At 33.9% G+C, this 21,185-nt stretch overlaps 1 protein-coding gene across 1 annotated transcript in view; it reads left to right on the top strand.

Annotated features, from left to right (window-relative positions):
• Meltrin (disintegrin and metalloproteinase domain-containing protein meltrin) overlaps positions 1-21,185 on the top strand; it is a 244,768-nt gene that overhangs the window by 157,055 nt on the left and 66,528 nt on the right. The window contains exons 4-7 of the mRNA XM_085809347.1: positions 937-1,019; positions 2,389-2,504; positions 7,794-7,849; positions 18,995-19,084. Coding sequence (XP_085665473.1) covers positions 937-1,019; positions 2,389-2,504; positions 7,794-7,849; positions 18,995-19,084 — 345 coding nt within the window. The remainder of the gene's footprint in view (positions 1-936; positions 1,020-2,388; positions 2,505-7,793; positions 7,850-18,994; positions 19,085-21,185) is intronic.

Genomic DNA, 21,185 nt, shown 5'->3' with positions numbered 1-21,185 from the left:
GACAAAACCATCTGAAGTCAATGCTTTCTCTGAACCACATTTTTTAGCCATGTGTGAATCATGCTGATATGTGCTAGACTTTTCTGCCTTATTTTGTGAAAATAAGCCAGTTTTCCTTAGAAAGTCCTCCATGAAGGCATCCCTCCCCTTAGGCAGACAGCCCTCAATGCTTTGCCATAATCACATAAACCAGACAAAACCCTATCCTCTAAATCATTGTCAGTGTCCAAGTGCGAATTTTCATTTTCACTATCAACAACTAACAGATCAACTAATCCCAAGACTGATCTTTCCGCAGCCACTGCATCTGGATGTCATGGAGACCCTCTGACTTGTGGCAATTCACTAGCTTGGAGAACTTTGAAACTATAAAAACTATGATATGTTGAATGTATAGCGAGGCAGTTGTGAGGTTATGCAATAAGCACACCCAGGCTGTACTTATAATATCGCAAAATTGGATCTTGAAGCTTTGCAGTATCATCTTCACCCCTAGAAAACAATGCTGAAAAAAAAATTATTATCCCGCGATATAAAATATATCCATTTCTATCCAATGTAACTCAGTTATAGGATACACAGCAGGATAGTGTGCAGTCTATTCCTGCAGAATGTTGATATTGTGCTGTCGCTAAACGCCAAGGCACTTATGAAGGCAAAAAGAGACCTGACTTATTTTGAAACACCTTATGTATGACTTCAGTCTTTTAGTATATGTTTTTATGTGTCTTCTATTACTAACTTTTTATTATTTATTTATATTTTTATATATTCAGAAATGCTTTTATGTGAATGAAAATTTTATTTAAATAAGTTGGTATTTTGTAAATAATAATCAAGTGCAAATGACTATTTTTGTACCATAAAATTGTTAAATGTTTTTATTACATTTATAAGATTTTGCTTGAAGGTCTTGTATTTTAAATTAATTTTAAGGATTCCAGCCATTGTCATTACAAGGGACGGATGCTTGGTGTTCAGCATTCATGGGCGGCCATAAGCACTTGTAATGGAATAAGGTAAAAATATATTTAAATTTTCTGTATGTGATTTTGTTATATGTCCAATATACTTATTTATTTTTTCAAAAGCAAAGAAGTGCTGTAAATTTTTCATTTTATTTATCACCATGTTATATAGATTAGAAAAATCTAAAATTGACCCAGAGCCAGTCATGGATTGTAACAAATTTAAATGCATATAGAAATTAAATAAAAATCTTGTCATTTATTCTGGTTTTACATACCTCATGTTGGTTCACTCATTCTGTGATTATGTCTTTGAATTGAAAGGAGTAAATCAAACTGTTTTTATTATCATGACAGACACATGATTTTCACACATCAATTTATTGAGGGTTCAATTGTAAACATTCTTGGGAAGACATAAAATTAGGCAAAGAAACAACCTTGGGTTTGGTACAGATCTAAACCATACTCAAGGTTGTTGCTTTGCCTATTTTTATGCTTTAAACTTTGGCATGTTTCTCTTCCAATTCTTGGAAAGGCAATATCCGAATAAGTGATTGCAGAGGACACAGTTATAACAACGCGTACAGTATGAGTGGAGCGTGAAGGAGTAGAATCATGGCTTTTATATTAAAAATGTCCAAAAACATTGTTAGTCTCATGCAACCCATATCTTCAAGTAATGATGTACATGTAGCTGAATGCTGTTCAGAAGTGACTATATATTTTGGTAAAAGCGAAAAAAGTAAATATTTTGCGAGCATTTTTGGAACTTTTTTACTATCTCGTAGTGAACAGCAGTTTGCCAACATTGCAGTTTTGATAATAACACATGCTCCTTAAAGAATGCAATCTGAAATACACAATGACCTATACACAATGACCTTTGTCATTGTGTATTTCAGATAGGTTTATTAAGATGATACTGACCATTTGATTTTCTGTATATTGAAAAACATTTGATGATGCTTTGCAGATAATATGTGGACTCATCTGGCAAGATGTTGTTCACTTGACTGTATGCCTAATTCAACTGTTCTGTTCTCTGCCATAACTATTTCAGTCTTGTAGAAGGATCTGAATTCTTAAAATTGCTTAACTGAAAAGTGCACTGAAACTGATTCCATAATTTATAAACAGTAGGAAAGTTTCCAATGTACTACATCTGTCTGATGATGTGCCTCAAGCTAGCCAGTGCACTCTTTAGTAATTCATTTGGCAAATGATGCATCAGTTTTTCCTATAAAATAATCATTTTTTTTGTTTGTTTCCTTGTATTTAAAACATGAATTAATGATCCATAACGTAGACTTATTGTTCTTTTTCTTAATGGAAATCATCACATTTTTCACAGTGTGTAATATTTTTTCCATGCTTTTCTGCATTATTCTACTGATGCTTGTGTGCTCTATTTTTGCAGTGGTGTTATTTATGATGGACAGGAGATGCACTACATTGAGCCAGACCACAAAGCTAAAAACAGTAGTCACTTGGTGTTTCGAGATTCTGACTTGAAGCCCGAAAATTTGCACTGTGGTATGTGTGTATTTTCATGATTTGCATCATAATATTGTACATAAAAATTTGGATAAGAAATTTATCATATACTTCAAATTTGCATACAGAAATGGAATCCCTCAGGAAATATATGTACATATATTGCATAAATATGAGTTGAGCATTTTCTTGTTACTATTTTGATATTTAAAAGAGTATATAATGTGTTTCATCCTTCTTTTCTGGTGGTGTAATTGGAAGCATACTCGATGCATATAGAGATCCAGGGCTCATGTCCTAGCAAGAGCACTGCATATTTTTCATGCATCCTGCTCCCCTCCCAAAAAAACCTAATCACTCTGGAGTGGTGCTCAAACTAAAAAGGTGGTTCATGATAATTCTCCACCACCAGAATTTGGTGATTGGGTCCCTGATCCCAGTTGCCGTTTAAAAGGAGGAGTATGTAAGATGTTTTATCCCTCTTTTTCTGCATGCCTTTATGATGTAATTGGAAGCATACTCATGACATATTCAAGAGGTCCAGGGATTGAATCTCAGCGAGGGAATAGCATATTTTTCACATAGCCTGTTTCAGAATGAAACCTTAATGACTACAAGTATTTGTGCATCGATGTGCTTAACTGTTATCAATTAGTGTAACTACTGACACATATCCTCTTTCACTCCTGACATAACATTATATTAATTATGTCATAAACTGAAAAGTATTGAAAATTAGTCTTTAGATGAAATGGACAATTTTACAAATTGAGAGACTAAGGTTTTAACTGAAAATTAATTGCTCTGAGTGGTCAGAATGATTATTAAAAATTCTGAAGTACCTCACCTTTAATAATATAGCTTCCAGCTCTTCAAGTTTTATGGGAGATTCCTGGTTTTTCATATCCCCTGGTCTCTTGGTTTTAGAGTTTACTAAGGAAAATATTTCCCAGAAATTAATGAAATTTATTGAATTAATGAAACTTAAACTGTTCAAATTGTTGCAGGGAAATGCCGTAACCTACGGTGATTAATCTGTTAAAATATGTATTTAATTTTTCCTTGCATGAATATGTTTTACATTACTAAGGTTATAAGCACAATATTATGTACATTAATAATGAATTTATTATTAATATATTTAAAAGTATTAATTTAGAAGGCAAAAAACAAGAATCAGCATTATATTTGCAGTGTTATTTTGTTAAGTGACTTCTAAATTAATATTTGTTGGCCCACTCTGACTGTTACTCATTTTTATTGGCCCACTCTGACTGTTCTTTACATCTGTCTATATGCATTTTTTTGCCGGTTTAAACTGCTAATAAAAGCACTGCTTCATATGTAAAGGGAAGATTTTTTGTTGCACTATTAAAATGCTTTTTAAACTTATCACAATTAAATTTTAGAAGTATAAAATAAAGTAAACTATTATTAAATGCTTTTAAATGGCAATGATATAGGCACGAGGATGTGATTTCAAAACAGTTACTTCTTCCATGCTACTTAAATATGAATAAATAATTTAAGTGACAATAGTAAAACTCTAGCAGTAACCATATGTAAAATTAATAAATAACACTTTAATAATAAAGTGAAGGTAAACATGATATAGATTTTCTGGAAGTCCTCCAGCAGCTAACATACCAAAAACAAAAAGTGAAGAAAATGATAGATTTCTGAATAAAATTATAAGGCTTCTAATATTATTTCCTATACTAATGCAGAAGTCAAACAACAAAAATCAAATATAATGCTGATTTTTGTTGTTTGACTTCTGAATTAGTATTTATTCGGCGTGTTTTTGTGTCTTAATTATTTCCTATATTTATGAAAAAAGCATAATCAATTATTCCATGGAACATGATAAACAGCATGAAATTTATCTTTGTTAGCAATCATTCTATTCTGAATAAAAATATGAATATCAACAAAAATTTCAAAAAATTTTAGTTTCCCCAAAGTTAGCTTGGCTTAATTTTCAACCCTCCCTGCATTTAAATACTTACCTTATAGAATCTCATCCATATTAATAAAATACTTGATAAGCATTTTGAGGTATATTAAGAAAAATGCAGAATGTGTTTTATACAAATGAGAAAGAATTTATTGCAATGGTATTCAAAATTAGAAAATTCAAATTCGCACCACAGACCTTTTGATGAATTGGATGATAAGTTTAGTGTTGCATCTTCAAATTCTAAAGAGGTGATCGATTGCAGTACACACATATCTTATTTTGTAAATAACTTCCTTTATTATCTTCTTTGAGATATACAAATTTCTAAGGAAATAATACATGTTTCTAAGGAAATAAAAATGTGAAACAGGAAACTTACTTCTTGTTATAATTTTAAAAATTAATTAGAATATGCTCTGTTTCAAAAAAAAAAAAATATATGCACCTGGAAAAAAATTGAGCCACAGCTACGAAACCCGGCATGCGAATGTGGCTTGGCAAGTTGTGTGAATGATTAAACTTGCAGCACCAGTCACCATTGTGGAGCATTCACTGCACATCTGAAGTATGCAGCTGGTAGAATGTAAATAGGCAGGTGTGGTGAGTGACGAGGCTTTACAACCTTGCTGACAACTTGGGTACATGACATCATTACAAAAGATGCCTAAAAATACTCAGCAGCATTGCGAACAGTTGTCAGACTTGGAGAAGGGTCACATCATAAGGCTAAAAGAGGCCAGATGGTTGAACAGGCAGATTGGCTGGCATATTGGTCAAAGTGTAATGGTCATTGTCGAAACCATTGCCTGAGGAAAGGCATAGTCAGCCACAGTAATGGCTCAGGCTGTCCTCGAGTCCCCAGTGCATGAGATGATCATGCAGTTAGAAGAGCTGCCAAGTCCACACGAACACTTACGTTTTCATCGATTCAACATCATCTGCAAATATACATTAAATATACATTAAATGCGCATGCATAAACGTATTATGCGAATGCGTAAATGCATAATGCGTTTACGCATGCGCAGAAAGCCTGTAGCTTTGAGGTCCGGATTATGGACGTCCAGATTAAACACTTTTGATTGTATATCAGAAAAATATTAATTTATTGATCTACAGAACAAGGTATTCAATATCATATTGAAGGCTGTTTCAGTTGCCTGCATAATATAGTGTTCTGTATTGGGGAAATTTGAACTATTGTAATACTCAACTTATACAAAGTTTACATGGCTCTTTACTTTCTCTTCCTGCTTCGTTTCCCACCACCCCATCATACAGAATGTTACAAGCGATGTTCATTACATAATTTTGACTTCTGTATTGTTCTTTTGAAGAAGAATGCTGCAAGTGAAACGTCAGTCAATCTAGGTTCATTTTCGCTGAGGAAAACATATTTTAATTTCAAACGAATTCGTTTCTGGTTTGAAGCATTTTGCAAAAATTTTTTGTTTTGCATGGTATTGCTACTGAATTAATAATGCTGACATCTTCTACATTTTGAAATTTAATAAACAAAAGAAGTAATTTGATGCCAAATTGGCACTAACCCTTCTTCCCCCCATTTCTGTTTTCTTAAATAGAATTATTCACAACCCTTCAGAAGATTCTAGCGCTGTTCTTTTCAGAACAAATTTGTACAATCGACGAAACTGAACTATTTTGTGGACTACATTTATTATAACACTTAGAAAATAACCATATCATCTGAATGAAGTAATAATGATTCTTCGCATCTAATAAGAAAAGGAAACTGTTAATGATGAAATGTAAGAAGAGGAGGGAGCGTAACTTTATTCAAGATTCTGATGTCGGAATAAAAATTTGCGAATTAGCAAAGAAAAATTAATTACTGGATTTCACATTAAGAGCAGTCTTCAAAGATAAAGAAAACATTCTTCTCAGCTGTGAACAGTTCTGACATTATGGTATGATAATCAAGTTAGATTGAGAAAGTGTTGTATCGATCAAAACGCTATATGCTAACAAGCTAAGCATTTCTTATTGATAATGCATCTGATCAGCTTCCTGCTACTTAAAGAGTGGTTTCGGCTCACCTGTGAAAGTTTAAATATAGCCTGCTTGCTTCAGCCGATAGACCAAGAAGTCGTAAAAACATTCAAGCTTATTACATGAGACAATCATCTGCATATCTGAATAGCCTTATGAAGCAAAACAAGCAGCTGTTCTGTTAAAGAGGTTTGTACTTAAATAAATGTTCCAGATGTTGTAAGAATAGATAAATGTTCCAGATGTTGTAAGAATAGTTGGAAAATCGTGAAAATTTACCCCTCCAAAAAACTGTTATTTGACTGACTGACTGAAAAAAAAAAAAAAAAAAGACTGTTTTCTGAAAGAAAATCCCCTTCCGCCCCCGAAAGCAAGATGAGAACAATGCAAGAAAATGATCAAATTACTCATGTAGGAAATCAGTCTTGCCAGTTATGATGTATGTGAGCTGTTGAATTCACATAGCAAAAAGGCGACAATCGATATGCTTATAGAGATGTATGGGCAAATCATTACCGGAGAAGCCAAAACCGGAGAGCTAGATCCAAGGAAAAAACACGACAAGTGCAATACTCGGCAGAAGGTTTTTTTTTTTTTCCTTTCATCAATTAAAAATATGTTACAAATTTGGGAGAATTTTGATTCTTATGAGAAACATATTTTAGCTACATGCAAGGAATAACAAAATTATTAGCTTGCTTTGAAATTTTACGTGATTAAAAAAATGGTCATTTTGTCGTCAGACAAGTTTATTAAATTTTATGAAGACAATGGCATCAGAATACTCCATTTTATGTAGCACATTTATTTTAATACTTTTTGTTGATATGCAAGAAAACTAAATTCTTTATTGCATACTTAACAATTTAAATACTCAACATAATTTTAAACAAGTGTTTGTTTAGCTCATAGTGCTATTTAATTAAAAATTTGTATGTTGTTATACACAAAGTTAGACCATGATATACGCGAATCTGACTTGCATACTTTTAAGTCATTCCTACCTATCGTGTAAGTTCAGGGTATTGCTGTACATGCATTAATGCTAAAAATTTATTGCTAAAAAATATCTCACCTCTTGCATTTCATTTCTGGACAAACTGCACTATACTCCATCCACTTGATTCATCTCTGTGTCTTTTAAATCACTTCTTAAAATATTTCCAGATCTTTGTTCCACTCTGTATATTGCCATGATAGTATCTGATAACAGCTGTGCTAAGTCGTAATTTTTTTTTTTTTTTGTTTATTTTTGAAATGTCTTTGCTTAGGTGTTAAAAAATAAAATATGTAGTTTCAGTGTAATCTTATGTAATAATTAATCATTTTCAAATGTGTAATGATGAAACATTTTCCAGGTGTTCGTGATTCATCATTTCCTAATCGGTCACATGTCATGGAAGAATTAAAAAGGGTAATTTTCATCTTTTCTTGATAAATTTATATGAAAAAAATTCTAAGATTTATTTAAATGAAATATTTATTTATTTATTTAAAATTAAAGATCTTTTAACCTTGATCCCTTCATAGTTGTTCTATATTTGGGAATAAACTATTTTCATTGCAGAGGTGAGATGTAAGCAGTATGCAACCATTAAAGGACATATTTTGTTGCAGGAAACTATTAATTGGTATCAATAATTCTGAAAAATATAATAACTTGAAGCAATGAATAATTTGTATGGAAAATCTTGTCATTTAATTTCTTTATTTGTTCATCGTAATACCAGCTTAGACTGCATATCAGAAATGTTCCTTTAAATTTTTTTCAGTTCGCAACTAACAGTATGATTTGATTAACTTTGAATCATAATATTTTAGTCTCCTTTAATTTTTTTTGATGACCTATCTATTGACTAACAGCATTTTACTAGTTATTATCTAAAGTCGATGTTTAAATTTGACTTAAATATGTATATGTACACTGCGGAGGGAAAAAGGGGGTGAGACAATTCTATATCTCCCGTTCTACTAGCCCGATTAGCAAAACTCAAATTGTGTTTTTCATCTCTCGAAAGTGCGACTTAGGATATGTATTAGATTTATATATAGCATTGTTTTAATGTAGGTATTTTGACATAAAATCGGACTTTTTCTGAAATAACATATAAATTGTTTTCCATATTTCCATTCTACGACTCAGATTAAGCCAAATTACCAAGTTTTGTAAAAATCGCCCGAGTAGTTTTTAAAGAATTAGCTCTCAAAATTTTAGCTCCTCAATGTTAATTGAGTTTGGTATGTATTTATTAATCTTTTTTTTATTAAACTTATTTGATTCTTCCTTTCACATTTCAAAATTTAAGTTCATTCCAAATAAAATTCCCCCAATTTTTATCATTCATTTTTTAAATTTGTATTTAAAAAAAAAATTATAAATTTTTCAAAAACTTTTTGAGTTATAATCTATAAAATTTTTACCATCATCTTAAAGTAGACGTCTTTCTAAGCATACCCGCAAAAAATTAGTTTTTTTTATTCAAAATTTCCGAAGATATACGTGAATTTATATATTGGCGTATTTGTTGAAAGGGATAAAACATCAAATGTGGTTTAGACACTTTGCTAAAATTATTTGAAAGTAAGAACGATGTAACGTTTTTTCCGCTCATGCACTTTGTAAAAAGGTAGGAACGAGGTGCCCTTTTTTTTTTCCGCTCCGGCATAATGGAAAGGAAAGGAAAATTGGTTGCCATATATTAAGAAGTTCGCCAAGTGAATTATTCTTGACATAAACTGAGAAAAATTGCGCCAAGATAAATTTCTGAATTTCTCCCTAAATTTCGCACCAAATTTTACAAAATTTAATATCTAGGCATAATTTGAGTCGTAGAATCGAAATATGGAAAAAAATTGGTATGCCATTTCAGAAAAAAGTACGTTTTTGTGTCAAAATACCTATGTTAGAACAATGTTATATATAAATCCGATACATAATCTAAGTCGTGCTTTCGAGATGAGATATAGAACTGACCCATTTTGAGGGGGGGCGCAGTGTACATTGGGGCTTTTCAACTAGGAGGGAATTTCGGAGTTTTAGGGGGAGGAATATGGTCAACGTTTTATTTACCTATTTAAATATTTAATTTTGGTTTATGAATATAGTAAACTGCTTTTAAAATTTTGGTATTTAACAACATTTTCTGTACTTTTTCTTGATTAATTTATAAAACACATTAAAAAGTAATTTTATAATATAAATAAATATGTATATATTTTTCGAGTTTTGGAAGAGGGATGATTGTCTTGCAGCGGTAAAAGGAGTGCATGGGGTAAAAAAGGTTGAGAACTGCTGGTATACATACACATGATATATAATGATCTCATCTTAGAAATGGAAACTGGGAGGGGGTGAAGAATTTTTTTATGACAACAATTTTATGCATTTGTTTTTTAGCTGTGGATTCTGTACGTTAAAACTCCAACTTCTATTTCTGTACATTTGTGTTTTAGCTGTATATATTTGTAAAAACCTATGTAATGCAGAGGATAAGTTTTAACTTATCCTCTGCATTATATAAGTGTGCTTTGAGTGTTTTCATGAAATTAACAGAATCGCAAGCGGCAGGCCGTTAAAGAGGGTGTTTATATATTTATAGAACGATTTTATTAAAGAATTTAAAAATTAAAAAAAGCAAATGTTTTGAAATCAAAATTTCTCGCAGCACTTTATGATTTTGAAATGAGAAATGTTACCTGCTACTTTTAAATTTGGTCTTCTTGCAAAATGTTGCATGTAAACAAGCTGTGCATTTGAAGGTTATGTTTTTGCGTTTTCCGAAGAGAAATATTCCTATTCCATAATTTAAAAACATTTTCAAATGAATGGTATTAAAATGTTTGAGTGCAAAATAAGCAACATTATTAATCGGAAAGGGATATAATGTATTGCTTCCGTTTTCCTAGCGTGCCCTCATGATGTAGTGGCTCTACACGCTGGGCCGGTATTCCAGAGGTCTGTGGTTCGATTCCTGGCGAAAGCGATTGCTCATTTTTCAATCTCTCTACAGTGGCGCCCGAACTGAAAGGGTTTTGGATGAGGATTCTCCACACTCAGGATTTGGCGATTGGGTCCCCTATCCCCAGTCGCCCTTTAAAAAGAGGAGTACATAAGGTATTTCTTCCGCTTTCCTAGCGTGGCTTCGTGTAGTGGCTCTGCACGGTGGGTTCGAGAGGTCCATGGTTCGATTCCCAGCGAAGGCGATTGCTCATTTTTCAATCTCTCTTGCTTTCAAAAACCTAATGTCTCTACAGGGAAAAACCGCCAATCAGTACTTCTGCATCGAAAAAAGACTCCAAACGAATATCCGAAAAAGGTCTATACTGTTTCTAAAGTTAAATCGTTGGTAACAAGAGAAAATCTGCCGATGCACAAATCATTTGCAAAGTTTTTTAAATCTATCTGTACCAGCAATAACTAAAATAACTGTATGAAAACTATTTAGCAGGAGATAAAGTGAAATACTTTTATGACCCTAGATGTAATATTTGTTTACTTAAATGACTGGGGAAAAAAAAAAAAAAAAAAAAAAAAATCTATTTACTATCAAAAACGGAGAGAAAAAAAAAAAAAATGTAAGAATGTACATACTTGTTTCCTTTAATGCGAAGGGAAGATTCAACAAAAATCAGCGTTTATATATTCAAATTTTCACAGGACTAGTTTCGATGGTTTTACCGAACCACCATTCTCAGCTGCAAAAGCGCAAAATGAAGTTGGTGTTGGTGTATTTAATTATGGCAAAGCACACGAGGGCTATCTGCCTAAGGGGAGGGATGCCTTTCGTGGAGGACTTTCTAAGGGAAACTGGCTCGTATACACGTTACACATGGGGAAAACCACGAAAACGCCCATGTAGCCAGCCCGTTCGCGGGATTCGAACCTCGGACCGAACTACCAGTGTTCAGCGACTTTACCGCTCGGCCGCTGGTGGGCTGCAAAATGAAGACTCCAAACCACCAAAGCGCAAAATATAATCATTTTGCAGCTGAGGATGGTGGTTCGGTAAAACCATCGAAACTAGTCCTGTGAAAATTTGAAATATAACGCTGATTTTTGTTGTTTGTCTTCTGAATTAGTATTTGTTCGGCGTGTTATTGTGTCTTAATTTCAACAAGTGCTTTATGATAGTCGCAGGATTCTCTTATAATGTGAAAATAAAAGTAATAAGAATTGAAAAAAAAAAAAAAATGTTAAAATCATTTTAGTGTACTATCACGAGAAAGTTTTACATCTGATATTGACAGAAGAAATTTCATTTCTTTATCCCTATGACTTTCAAAGAATGAAACTTCATCAAGACAACGCAACAAGTCATACTTCGGAAAATACCACACTAAATTCCTTTAAAAATTGAAGATTGATGCAGGTATTGAATATATACTTTTTCAGCGTATTCCTGCAATTACTGACATTTAACCTATGGACTGCTGTGCCTTTGGTCTCTTGTGTAGTTCAGAAAAAGTTTATCAGATCGAGCATTTAAAAAAAAAAATTTTTTTTTCCTGTACATTTTAAACAATAATTAAACGGCTCCAAAATCGTTTGAGAAACGTCTAAACACCGCCTGTATTACTGAAAGAATAATCTTTGTTGACTTCTGCGTACAACATTTATTTTTATATGTAGGATTGAAGAATGGAAAAATCGGAAAAAGTAGTTGGATTTCATTACTTATTCATTGTTTATTTCATTGCATTTGGTTTCATATTTAATGTTCTTTAGCAGCAAATTCCATTCTTTATAAAATCTGTAGTATTTGGGGACTGAATTTCAACGTGATAATGTAGTACTGGCTTTACAATGAATTATTAAATCAGTTATTTAAAATTTTAAATTTGTATCTATTTTTATTCTTAAGTAATTTATTTACATGAAATATCTCAAAGTACGTTAGAGGAATAAAATACTTTTGAATTGCAGTCTTTGAATTTGAATAGCAGTCTTGTTTATATTTTGTTTTGTACTGAAAACTGTTTTACTTCTAGATTACTATTATGCTTTTCACTTCTTTGTACGAAGTAAAGGAGGTATATATCGTGAAAAATTTCGAGTATCCTATTTCAACGGAAATATCCATTTTGACCTTACCCGAATATTTGGACGGTTCTTTTACGTGACGTCTGAACGTACGCACAAAATAAATGACCCTCCCCCCAGAACGGATTTTAAAATGCATTCAAAAGAGATTTTTTTCGTGATGTCTGTACATACATAAGTATATATTTTGCATAATTCAAAATCAAAAACGATTAGCCGTAGAATGCTGAAATTTTGAATATGGGACTGCTATAACATACAGTTATGCTTCTCCTTTTTTTTTTTAATGCAATCGATTGTACCAAAAAATGCCTACCCCTTTACCTGGCTTAAACGTCCTTACTCGGCCTTTTATTTTTGCAGTCGTTGGTTTTAGTCATTTACTTCAAAGTACAGAAGTGTTCTAAGTGATGAAAATACTCATGTTTTGGCGAAGTCAAATTTAAAAAAAAATTGTCAAATAGCGAAATATAAATTTTAATACTGTTTCCGGTTCCTAGTTGATATTTGGGAAAGTTTTATACTGCTTATGAAAAAAATATAAGAAGTTTGATTTCCGTACGACGAAAATTGACGGGAATATTTTATTTCAAAATTTGCAGTTTTTGATGTCATTTTCTTATTTGCCTTGAGGGATGGGTTATTCAAATTAGAATGGATTAGGAAGCATATATTAAATAAGTGTATTAAGGACCTAAGTTTGAATGAAGTACAGCAAAAAAAGTGTATAATTTAAGAGGCTGTGCAAGGAAGATATGCGATGTCCGTCAAATTTTTTCTTATATAAAAGTCCCTAGCTCATTTATTACTTCAAATAACGGCTCATTTACTTAATAATAGTAATTAATAATGCACTCTTAAGTCATCTGTCATTATCTCTATTAAATAATAATACTATATTATATACATTGTATTATTGACAAATTTCTCTCTTGGTGAGGTTTTTCGTTTTGTCTGTGTATTGTGTGTATGAGAATGAATGACTGATTGATATGAATGGTCTTAAATTAAGTGCATACGATACTTTCAAAATGTTACAAATCCAGATTGTAAAATCTTAATTGCTTAATTAATTAATTAAAATTTCTGCAAAAGCTGTTACAAAAACAGAAAATTGTGTAAATTTAAAAGGTATTTACAAACACTTTGCCGATCATAACATCAATGAAAGTAGCCAATCTTTTGGTTTCATTCGCTTTGGAGCAGTCAATCTCAATAATTGAATAGGTCCCAGCATAAAAGCAGCCTTAAAATAAGAGAAGCTCCAGAAATTGGCTACTAGACCGTGTTGCAACAAAAACGTTCCTTTCAACCTACCATATATCTAGACATTGATAGCAATCCTCCCGAAACAGTAAGAGAGGGAATCTTGATAGAGCCCATTTGCAGCTGACGAAGCAAAGAGATTATCTGCTAAAGCTCTTATTTTTTACTTGCGTTTAAATGTGGTTTTATCCTGCCAATGTAGAACTTTTTTTTTTTTTTCTTTCAAAACTCGTTTTAACTGCGTATACCTGTTAATTCTTCGAGGTATTAAAATAATTATTAAGCGAAGTTTTGAATAAAAGGCAATTACTATAATTGAAATTCAAGTAATTGATAAATTGAGAAGCTTAAAACTTTTAAAACAGAGGATTGGAAGAAAAACAAATCAAGAGGAAGAAGTGTTTTTTGATTAGAATCGGTCACTCTCGGATTACACACAGTTACCTGTTAAAATGTGAGAGTGAATCTTTATATTCTAGTTACAGTGCAGATCTTTTGATGCATCACATTTTAATAGAAAGCCTTTATTTTGGCAGTCTTAAATATTTTAGTAATTTTTATTTGATTATTGACCATATTTCTGTATTTCAGAAGGTCTGATTTTCACTTTTTGTTCTAAAACAGATTTAAAGTAATTTAATGCAATTTAATGTGCTATATATATAAGAATTTTATCCGATTTACTATTTTAATTAATTTTCTGCATCCGTTCTTCACAGCGTTACTCGTCCGTTTATTATTTTAATATATAGCATGAATTTGTTCTGTTTTATTTTTAAATCATAATGTTAATAATTTATCAACGATGTATTAATATCGTTTTTTGAAGTTTATACTGTCATTTAATAAATTGGAATATGCCCATCATACGTTTGGCACATCATAACCTTTTAGGTTGTGCGCCAGAAAATCCACCAAACGTTTCCAAATGCTTCATGCAGCATGGTTTTATAGTTTCCTTTAAATCCATTAATAAAATCAAGTTCTCATTTCTAAGAGATGAAATATCGAACCTTCATTTAAAGGTATTTGTGAAATTCCTTGTGAATGTCTTGCATATGTAGGGTAAATTCGCCAAAAGGTGTTCATTTGCTTTCCATTGTTTGGATGAAAAGCACAATTTTGATTGTACAGAAGCCAATATTGTTAAACGCACTAAATTTTCTTTCAGTTTGGTCTTCCTAGAAGCTTTATAAATCTTTTTACTCGGTAATCTAGTTAGTGTTGTAGTTTCCCCTTTCATTCCTGTTTGGAGGCATGGAAAAATCTGTTCCAAGCCATACTGCTCTTCTTTCGATGTAACATTGCCACTTGTATGCAAGCGTTGTAATTTTTACTTATTCTCTCATGATGCCAACAATTTGACATCGTTGAGCATGAAACTGCTGTCATCAATGTATGTAAGGTATCTTTTTCTGAACTTGTAATTATCTCTGTTCTCATAGTTAATTTTTTGGATATTCTGAAGTTTTTGGCCTTGAAGGTAGATGGGCACTTTTCACTGTGCCGTGGTAATCTGACTAGTATGGTGAACCTATGACACATGAATCCATTTTGGGTGATACACGTTTCTACCTCAACAGCTTCGTCATCACTGGACTAGTATTTATTAAAACTTAATCTGCATCTTTATGTGATTGACGAGATAAAAACCAACTGTGATCATTACTCGTACATCAAATACCCACATTGATGAAAGCACGCGTATACACTGCCTTCCAAAAGTAAAGGAACAGCATGTTTTTATAGTCTAATTTGAGAATGAAGCAACACAGAAACAAGAAATTGACAGGGCATGTTCAGTAAACAGTTCTTTAATGAATGCAACATAGAATGTTTCTCAAGTTCAACACAAACATGAATTACAACAAAAAATTGCAGTTTTGGTGGCAGAGAAATCCAGTCTTAGAGAAACAATATACCACAGTTTTTTGAGGAAAAATAGGGTGGTAACATTATCAGGTTCAAAGTTCCTTCTTACCTTCTTCGGGAACACACAAGGACCTGACTCGGAACAGAGAGCTTACTAAAGCTATGTTCACTAATTGTGGTAAGTAGACAGGATACACATGAAGGGTATACAAAACCCTTTATTTTTCTCTATATACAATAACTTCCGTACTTCGGAATACACTGACCCGCTACTTGGGGTCTAACGTAAAAGTATAAAAATAAAACTAAACTCTAATTTAACTTTAAACTAATAAACGTGGAAGATTGGCCTTATATTAAAAGGAAGGCGTATGTAGTACAGATAACTGAGAACACTACAATACGTTTAAATTTATCAAGAGGATTAAAACCTCTGGCCTGGAAGGCAAACAGCAACTGCATAACTTCTAAGGTAAGCGGCCTGCTTTGACTCAACTGCTTCCTCTCTCTCGCTTGGCAAAAGGCCACAACTTAAATACTTGGCGTTCGCCAGACAAACTTTGCATAAAAACTTTAACGCTTATAATTCTGGTCGGAAGTAGAAAATAAGAAGTGATAGTAAAGATTTAAAATAAAATAAACGTTAGTAAAACTTAAGATCCTTACAACATTACAAAAATGTGTCCACGCCTAGCTGGAATACATTGGCGGCAGCGACGTTCCATGCTGTCAATTAAGTTGTCAGTCAGAGAAATGGAAAGCAACGACCAGACACGGAATAATCCTTGTTCAAGCTCATCTAACGACCTTGGAGGATGACTTAAAGCAGAAACCTGTCTCTCAAGGAAGTCCCAAAGATGCTCTATCGGATTCAGGTCTGAGCTGGCCATTCCATCTGTTCCATACCGTGACCCTTAAGATATTCTGCAGCAACTCGAGCTCGGTGCGGTCGTGCATTGTCATCCATCAGAAGAAATACGGGACAAATAGCAGCTTCATATGGGCGGACATAGTGATCAAGGATCTCGTCTCGATATCTCACAACGGTCAAAGTTCCTCCATGGAACACATGCAGGTCAGTGTAACCACCGAGAGTGATCCCAGCCCAAACCATTATTCCACCACCTCTGTAACTGTGTCTTTCTTTCCACTATGTGGGATTGGATTTATCTGGTGCATTGTTTCCTCCAGATCAGCTGACGACCTGAATTACTCTCCAGTGTGAACCTGGGCTCGTCTGTGAAAAGAACAGACGCCATTGGTGCCTGGTCCAGGAGACGTGTTTTCTTGCCCAACATAAACGGGCACCTCTGTGTCCTCTGGTCAAGGAGATACAAACAACTAGTCGTTTTGCGTACAGACCTGTATTGTACAGGCGTCTGCTCACTGTAATAGCTGAGATTCTTGTTCCTTTTGCCACTAAATTATCTGCCATGAGGTGAGGCACAATAATGTTACTCCTTCTTTGGGCCGAAAGAGCTAAATAACGGTCTCCCGCAGGTGTTGTAACTCTAGATCTGCCTGGAACATGTCTTCTAGACACAGAATCCTCGGATTGAAACTGATTCCATAGTGGGTGGACCACACTTCGAGAGATATTGAGACGTCTAGCAGTATCAACTTGTGAGATTTCCATTTCTATCCATTCCATCGCCCGCCACCTCAACGAAGCCGGCAAACGACTTCTCCTGGACAATTGATAGAATATCCTGGATATTGTCCACGAAACTGTAATTACAACTGAAGATCAACACTGGTGAACAAAAATTACAATTTTTGCATTTTTTCCTCCAACTCCGATAAATATTCATTTGTATAAAATAAAAGTGGTAGCTATTGATTTTGCATATGTTTTCTTAAATTTCGTTGCTATCAGGCATATGAACTCTGTATTCAAACGTTACTGACATTTTTGTAATAGTGAGCTTTGAAAGACATGCAGTTTCTTAACTTTTGAAGGACGGTGTATAAAATCCCATACTGAGATATAAGCCTGCATTCATAAAAGTTTTTGCTGAAAAAGGGCCGCGCAGATGTTTATGAAACGTCAATTAATTAAAAATAGGAAAATTGTTAATTTTCTGTTTTTTTCTGTTTATTTTAAGCAAATTCATGAAAAAAGATTAAAATAAATAAATTGAAAGCAGGTAATTAAGTAACTTAAAATAAAGGAAAATGTTTTATTTTGGGATCCAGCTGAATTTAAGCTCTCTATCTATGTATGTATGTATACACATAAATATATCATAAACAGTGCAGACTCCGAAATCTGGACATGCAGTATCTTTAATAATCTGATATCCGAACCTCCGCCCCCCCCGAAATAAATAACTAAGGTAATTTTAAAAAATTCCCCTCTGTACAATCTAGGAATGGAGAATATAATAACAGAATGAAACAGGTGTACCTCAAATGCGATTTTTCTCCGGACTAACTGATTCCTGTTTGTCAATTTCAGAGTCTGGCTAGAGAGTCTCATTGTGTCCAATAACTGCGCATTAATCGATGCCGTATTGATGCTGTCAGGATCACACTTTAGGTCGTTGAGTGGTTGTATGGGATGAGGGCATAGACGGGGTTACTCCTTTTGACGTCCGGCGGAAACTGTGCGGGTCCTAAATTTTGCTTCTCGGTATATAGCTAAATTCCAAACATTTTGCCGTCTCTAAATTCTGTTGCCCAGAGCTTCTCCTAAATTTTAAAAAATATGCCTTCTTCCACCAGCGTCCGAGCGGTAAAGTCGCTGAACGCTGGCAGTTCGGTCCGAGGTTCGAATCCCGCGAACGGGCTGGCTGCATGGGCGTTTTCGTGGTTTTCCCCATGTGTAACGTGTATACGAGCCAGTTTCCCTTAGAAAGTCCTCCACGAAGGCACTCCTTTCCCTTATGCAGATAGCCCTGGTGTGCTTTGCCATAATTAAATAAACCAAACCAAACCTTAGTGCTAAGTGTTGGTCTAAATTCTGAATATTTGCCACCCCAGAATTCTGACACCCGATAAAGCCGCACCAGTTTTACTATCTCTGCCACCGGTCTCTCTAGGGGGTTAGCATTTTTCTGTCTGACTTAAACAATAAGTGAAGACGCAATGAGGAAATATCTACATGTCATCTTACTTGATCTAAATTAATGCACTTTTTTTGCCAATTTTTTTTGTGTTTGAAAATCTAGGTGAGACTATTATGCGGGGAAATCTACTGCACAATACTATACACGTTTAACGATTTTTTCTGCTTCAAAACGGGGGTGCGACTATTACGCGTGTAAACATAGTACTATGAAAAAGAATTGAGTATTATCTGTATAGCAATAGATTTAGATTCAATTTAATAAGCTGTGTATAACCATGAAACATTGCCTTATATGATATTTTCGATTTTAGAATAGACGATCCACTGTGTTACAAGATCCTTACAAAAGTAACAGAAAGTCGCGCTTCGTTGAGTTGATCATTGTAAATGATAACAAAGAGGTAAGTATTTCATATTTAAGTAAAAGCTTTTTTAAATTCTAAATTTTTCTATTGCTTAAAACTCTAATTAATGTGTTAGTTGTTTAATTTAATAATAATGGTTTTGGTAAGTACTGAAGTTAGACTATGTAGTCAAAAATGCAGTAGAACCTTTAACCTGGTCTCTATTAACCGAGGTCCCCGTAACCAAGTTGTCAGTCATATAAGGAAATCGTAGACAAATGTAGTAACATTAGAAATGGCACAGCAAAAATCAGTATTCTGTTATCAAGGATTTTTTTTTTTTTCTTTCTCATCCGTGGCCATCCACATGCTACGGTTCGAGGAGCAGGGACGGCAGTTCCAGTCTCAGATATTTACTACATTAACCAAATTCTTGGGAACTAAAAAGATCTTCACATCATCGTACCATCCGAATTCCAGAGGACTTGTCGAGAGACTCCATCACTTTCTTAAACAGGCCGTTAGATGCCATACTTCTGTTCACTGGGTTGATGTTCTGCCCGCCGTGTTGTTAGAATTGAGAGCGGCTTTTAAAGAGTAACTGGGTTCTTCCAACGCTAAAATGGTCTACGGTATCAATATACGTTTACCTGAAGATTTTATAAACCCCAGAAAAAACTCATTTAATTTTGAGCCTCAAGCATTTCTCGAACATTGCGCGAAACCATAGCTTCATTATATCCTACACCCACGAGTGTACATTCTTCAAAACATGCGTTTATTCTCAAAAAGCTCACTACATCCGCACCTGTGTTTTTAAAGTGTCATGCATTAAAAAAGTCTTTGGAGACTGCTTATACAGGCCCACATCTGGTTCGAGGTCGCACATCCAAGAACTATCGGATACTTATCGGAAATAAAGAAACAGTGGTGAGCCTTGATGTTCTTAAACTGGCCCTTTATCTTTGCACCAAAAACTGTCAAGGCTTGTATTTCAGTCGCATATCACACCCTCTTCGAAGGCACCTACACCTTCATCCCTTGTGTCCACACCTCGAGTTGCCACTACATCATCATCTGGGAATGGATTCCAGAAGCAAAGTGCTCCTCAGCATATACGTTCTGGATGTATGGTCTGATTAAACCCTCGGTATCTTTAATTTCATTGGCACTGGAGGGGAAGTACTGTGGGGACATTAAATGAACTTTTTATTTATTTATTTCAAACCACGTGCCCGAATCTGTAGCTGTAACCGTAACGGACATTTTCGGGGCGCGTTCAGTCACGCTCCGTCGTCGCCGCGGCCGGTTGGATTTTCCGTCCGATCCAAATATCATCAATATTAATATAATGTGTAGTTGGTATGTTGTAATTGTCGTAATTATATGTTTTTGTTATTTAAAATCAATCTATTGCTTCATGTGCGTAGTTCATCATACCCCCCCTCCAAAAAAAAAAAAAAAAAAAAAAAAAAAAAAAAAAAAACTAGCAAAGCTTCTCCATATATTTACTGTTTCATTTAGCTCAGCACGATGCGACGAATGATGTGGTTCCACCCGTGCTTCTTAAGGAATACAAGCCACACGAAATGCATAAGACCAATGAAACTGGTTCTTTTACAGAGTACCAGAGTACACATTAATGTTTAAATGTGAAACATTAGCTGTTTTTAAGATGCTAAAAGAACAAATAAAGAGACTCAAGTTGCTATTGGAAAGAGTAGGGAAACCTACTCTTTCCAATGTTTAAAATGTTTAAAATGAGTCAAGAATTTAACTTTCCAATGTTTTTCAGTGTTTAAAATGAGTCAAGAATTTAACTTACCATACTAACAAGAACTCATGGATGACGAGCAGTATTTTTACCGATTTCCTTTTGAAATGAGGCATAGAACTGGAAAACGAAAAAATAACTTTACTATTAGATAATTGTGCTGCGCAACTCTCTGATACTATTCTGAAAAACATTAAATTAGTGCTTCTCTAAGAACTCTAAGAACTCTTGAATTGAAAAATGGAGATCTGAAATGCTACCAAGAGTTTTACGAACTTGAAAATACAATTGAAAAGCTGTTGACGAACAGTGCGAAACAAATGCGGATTGAACAGGTCTGTGGGAAAGTTTAAAATTTTATCAAGTCTCTAATTATAGAATTTT

Source organism: Stegodyphus dumicola, chromosome X2 (assembly GCF_044657685.1).
Source record: "Stegodyphus dumicola isolate Sdum_Otavi_A_Nest chromosome X2, ASM4465768v1".
NCBI lineage: Eukaryota > Metazoa > Arthropoda > Arachnida > Araneae > Eresidae > Stegodyphus > Stegodyphus dumicola.
This window is presented reverse-complemented; position numbering and strand designations above follow the sequence as displayed.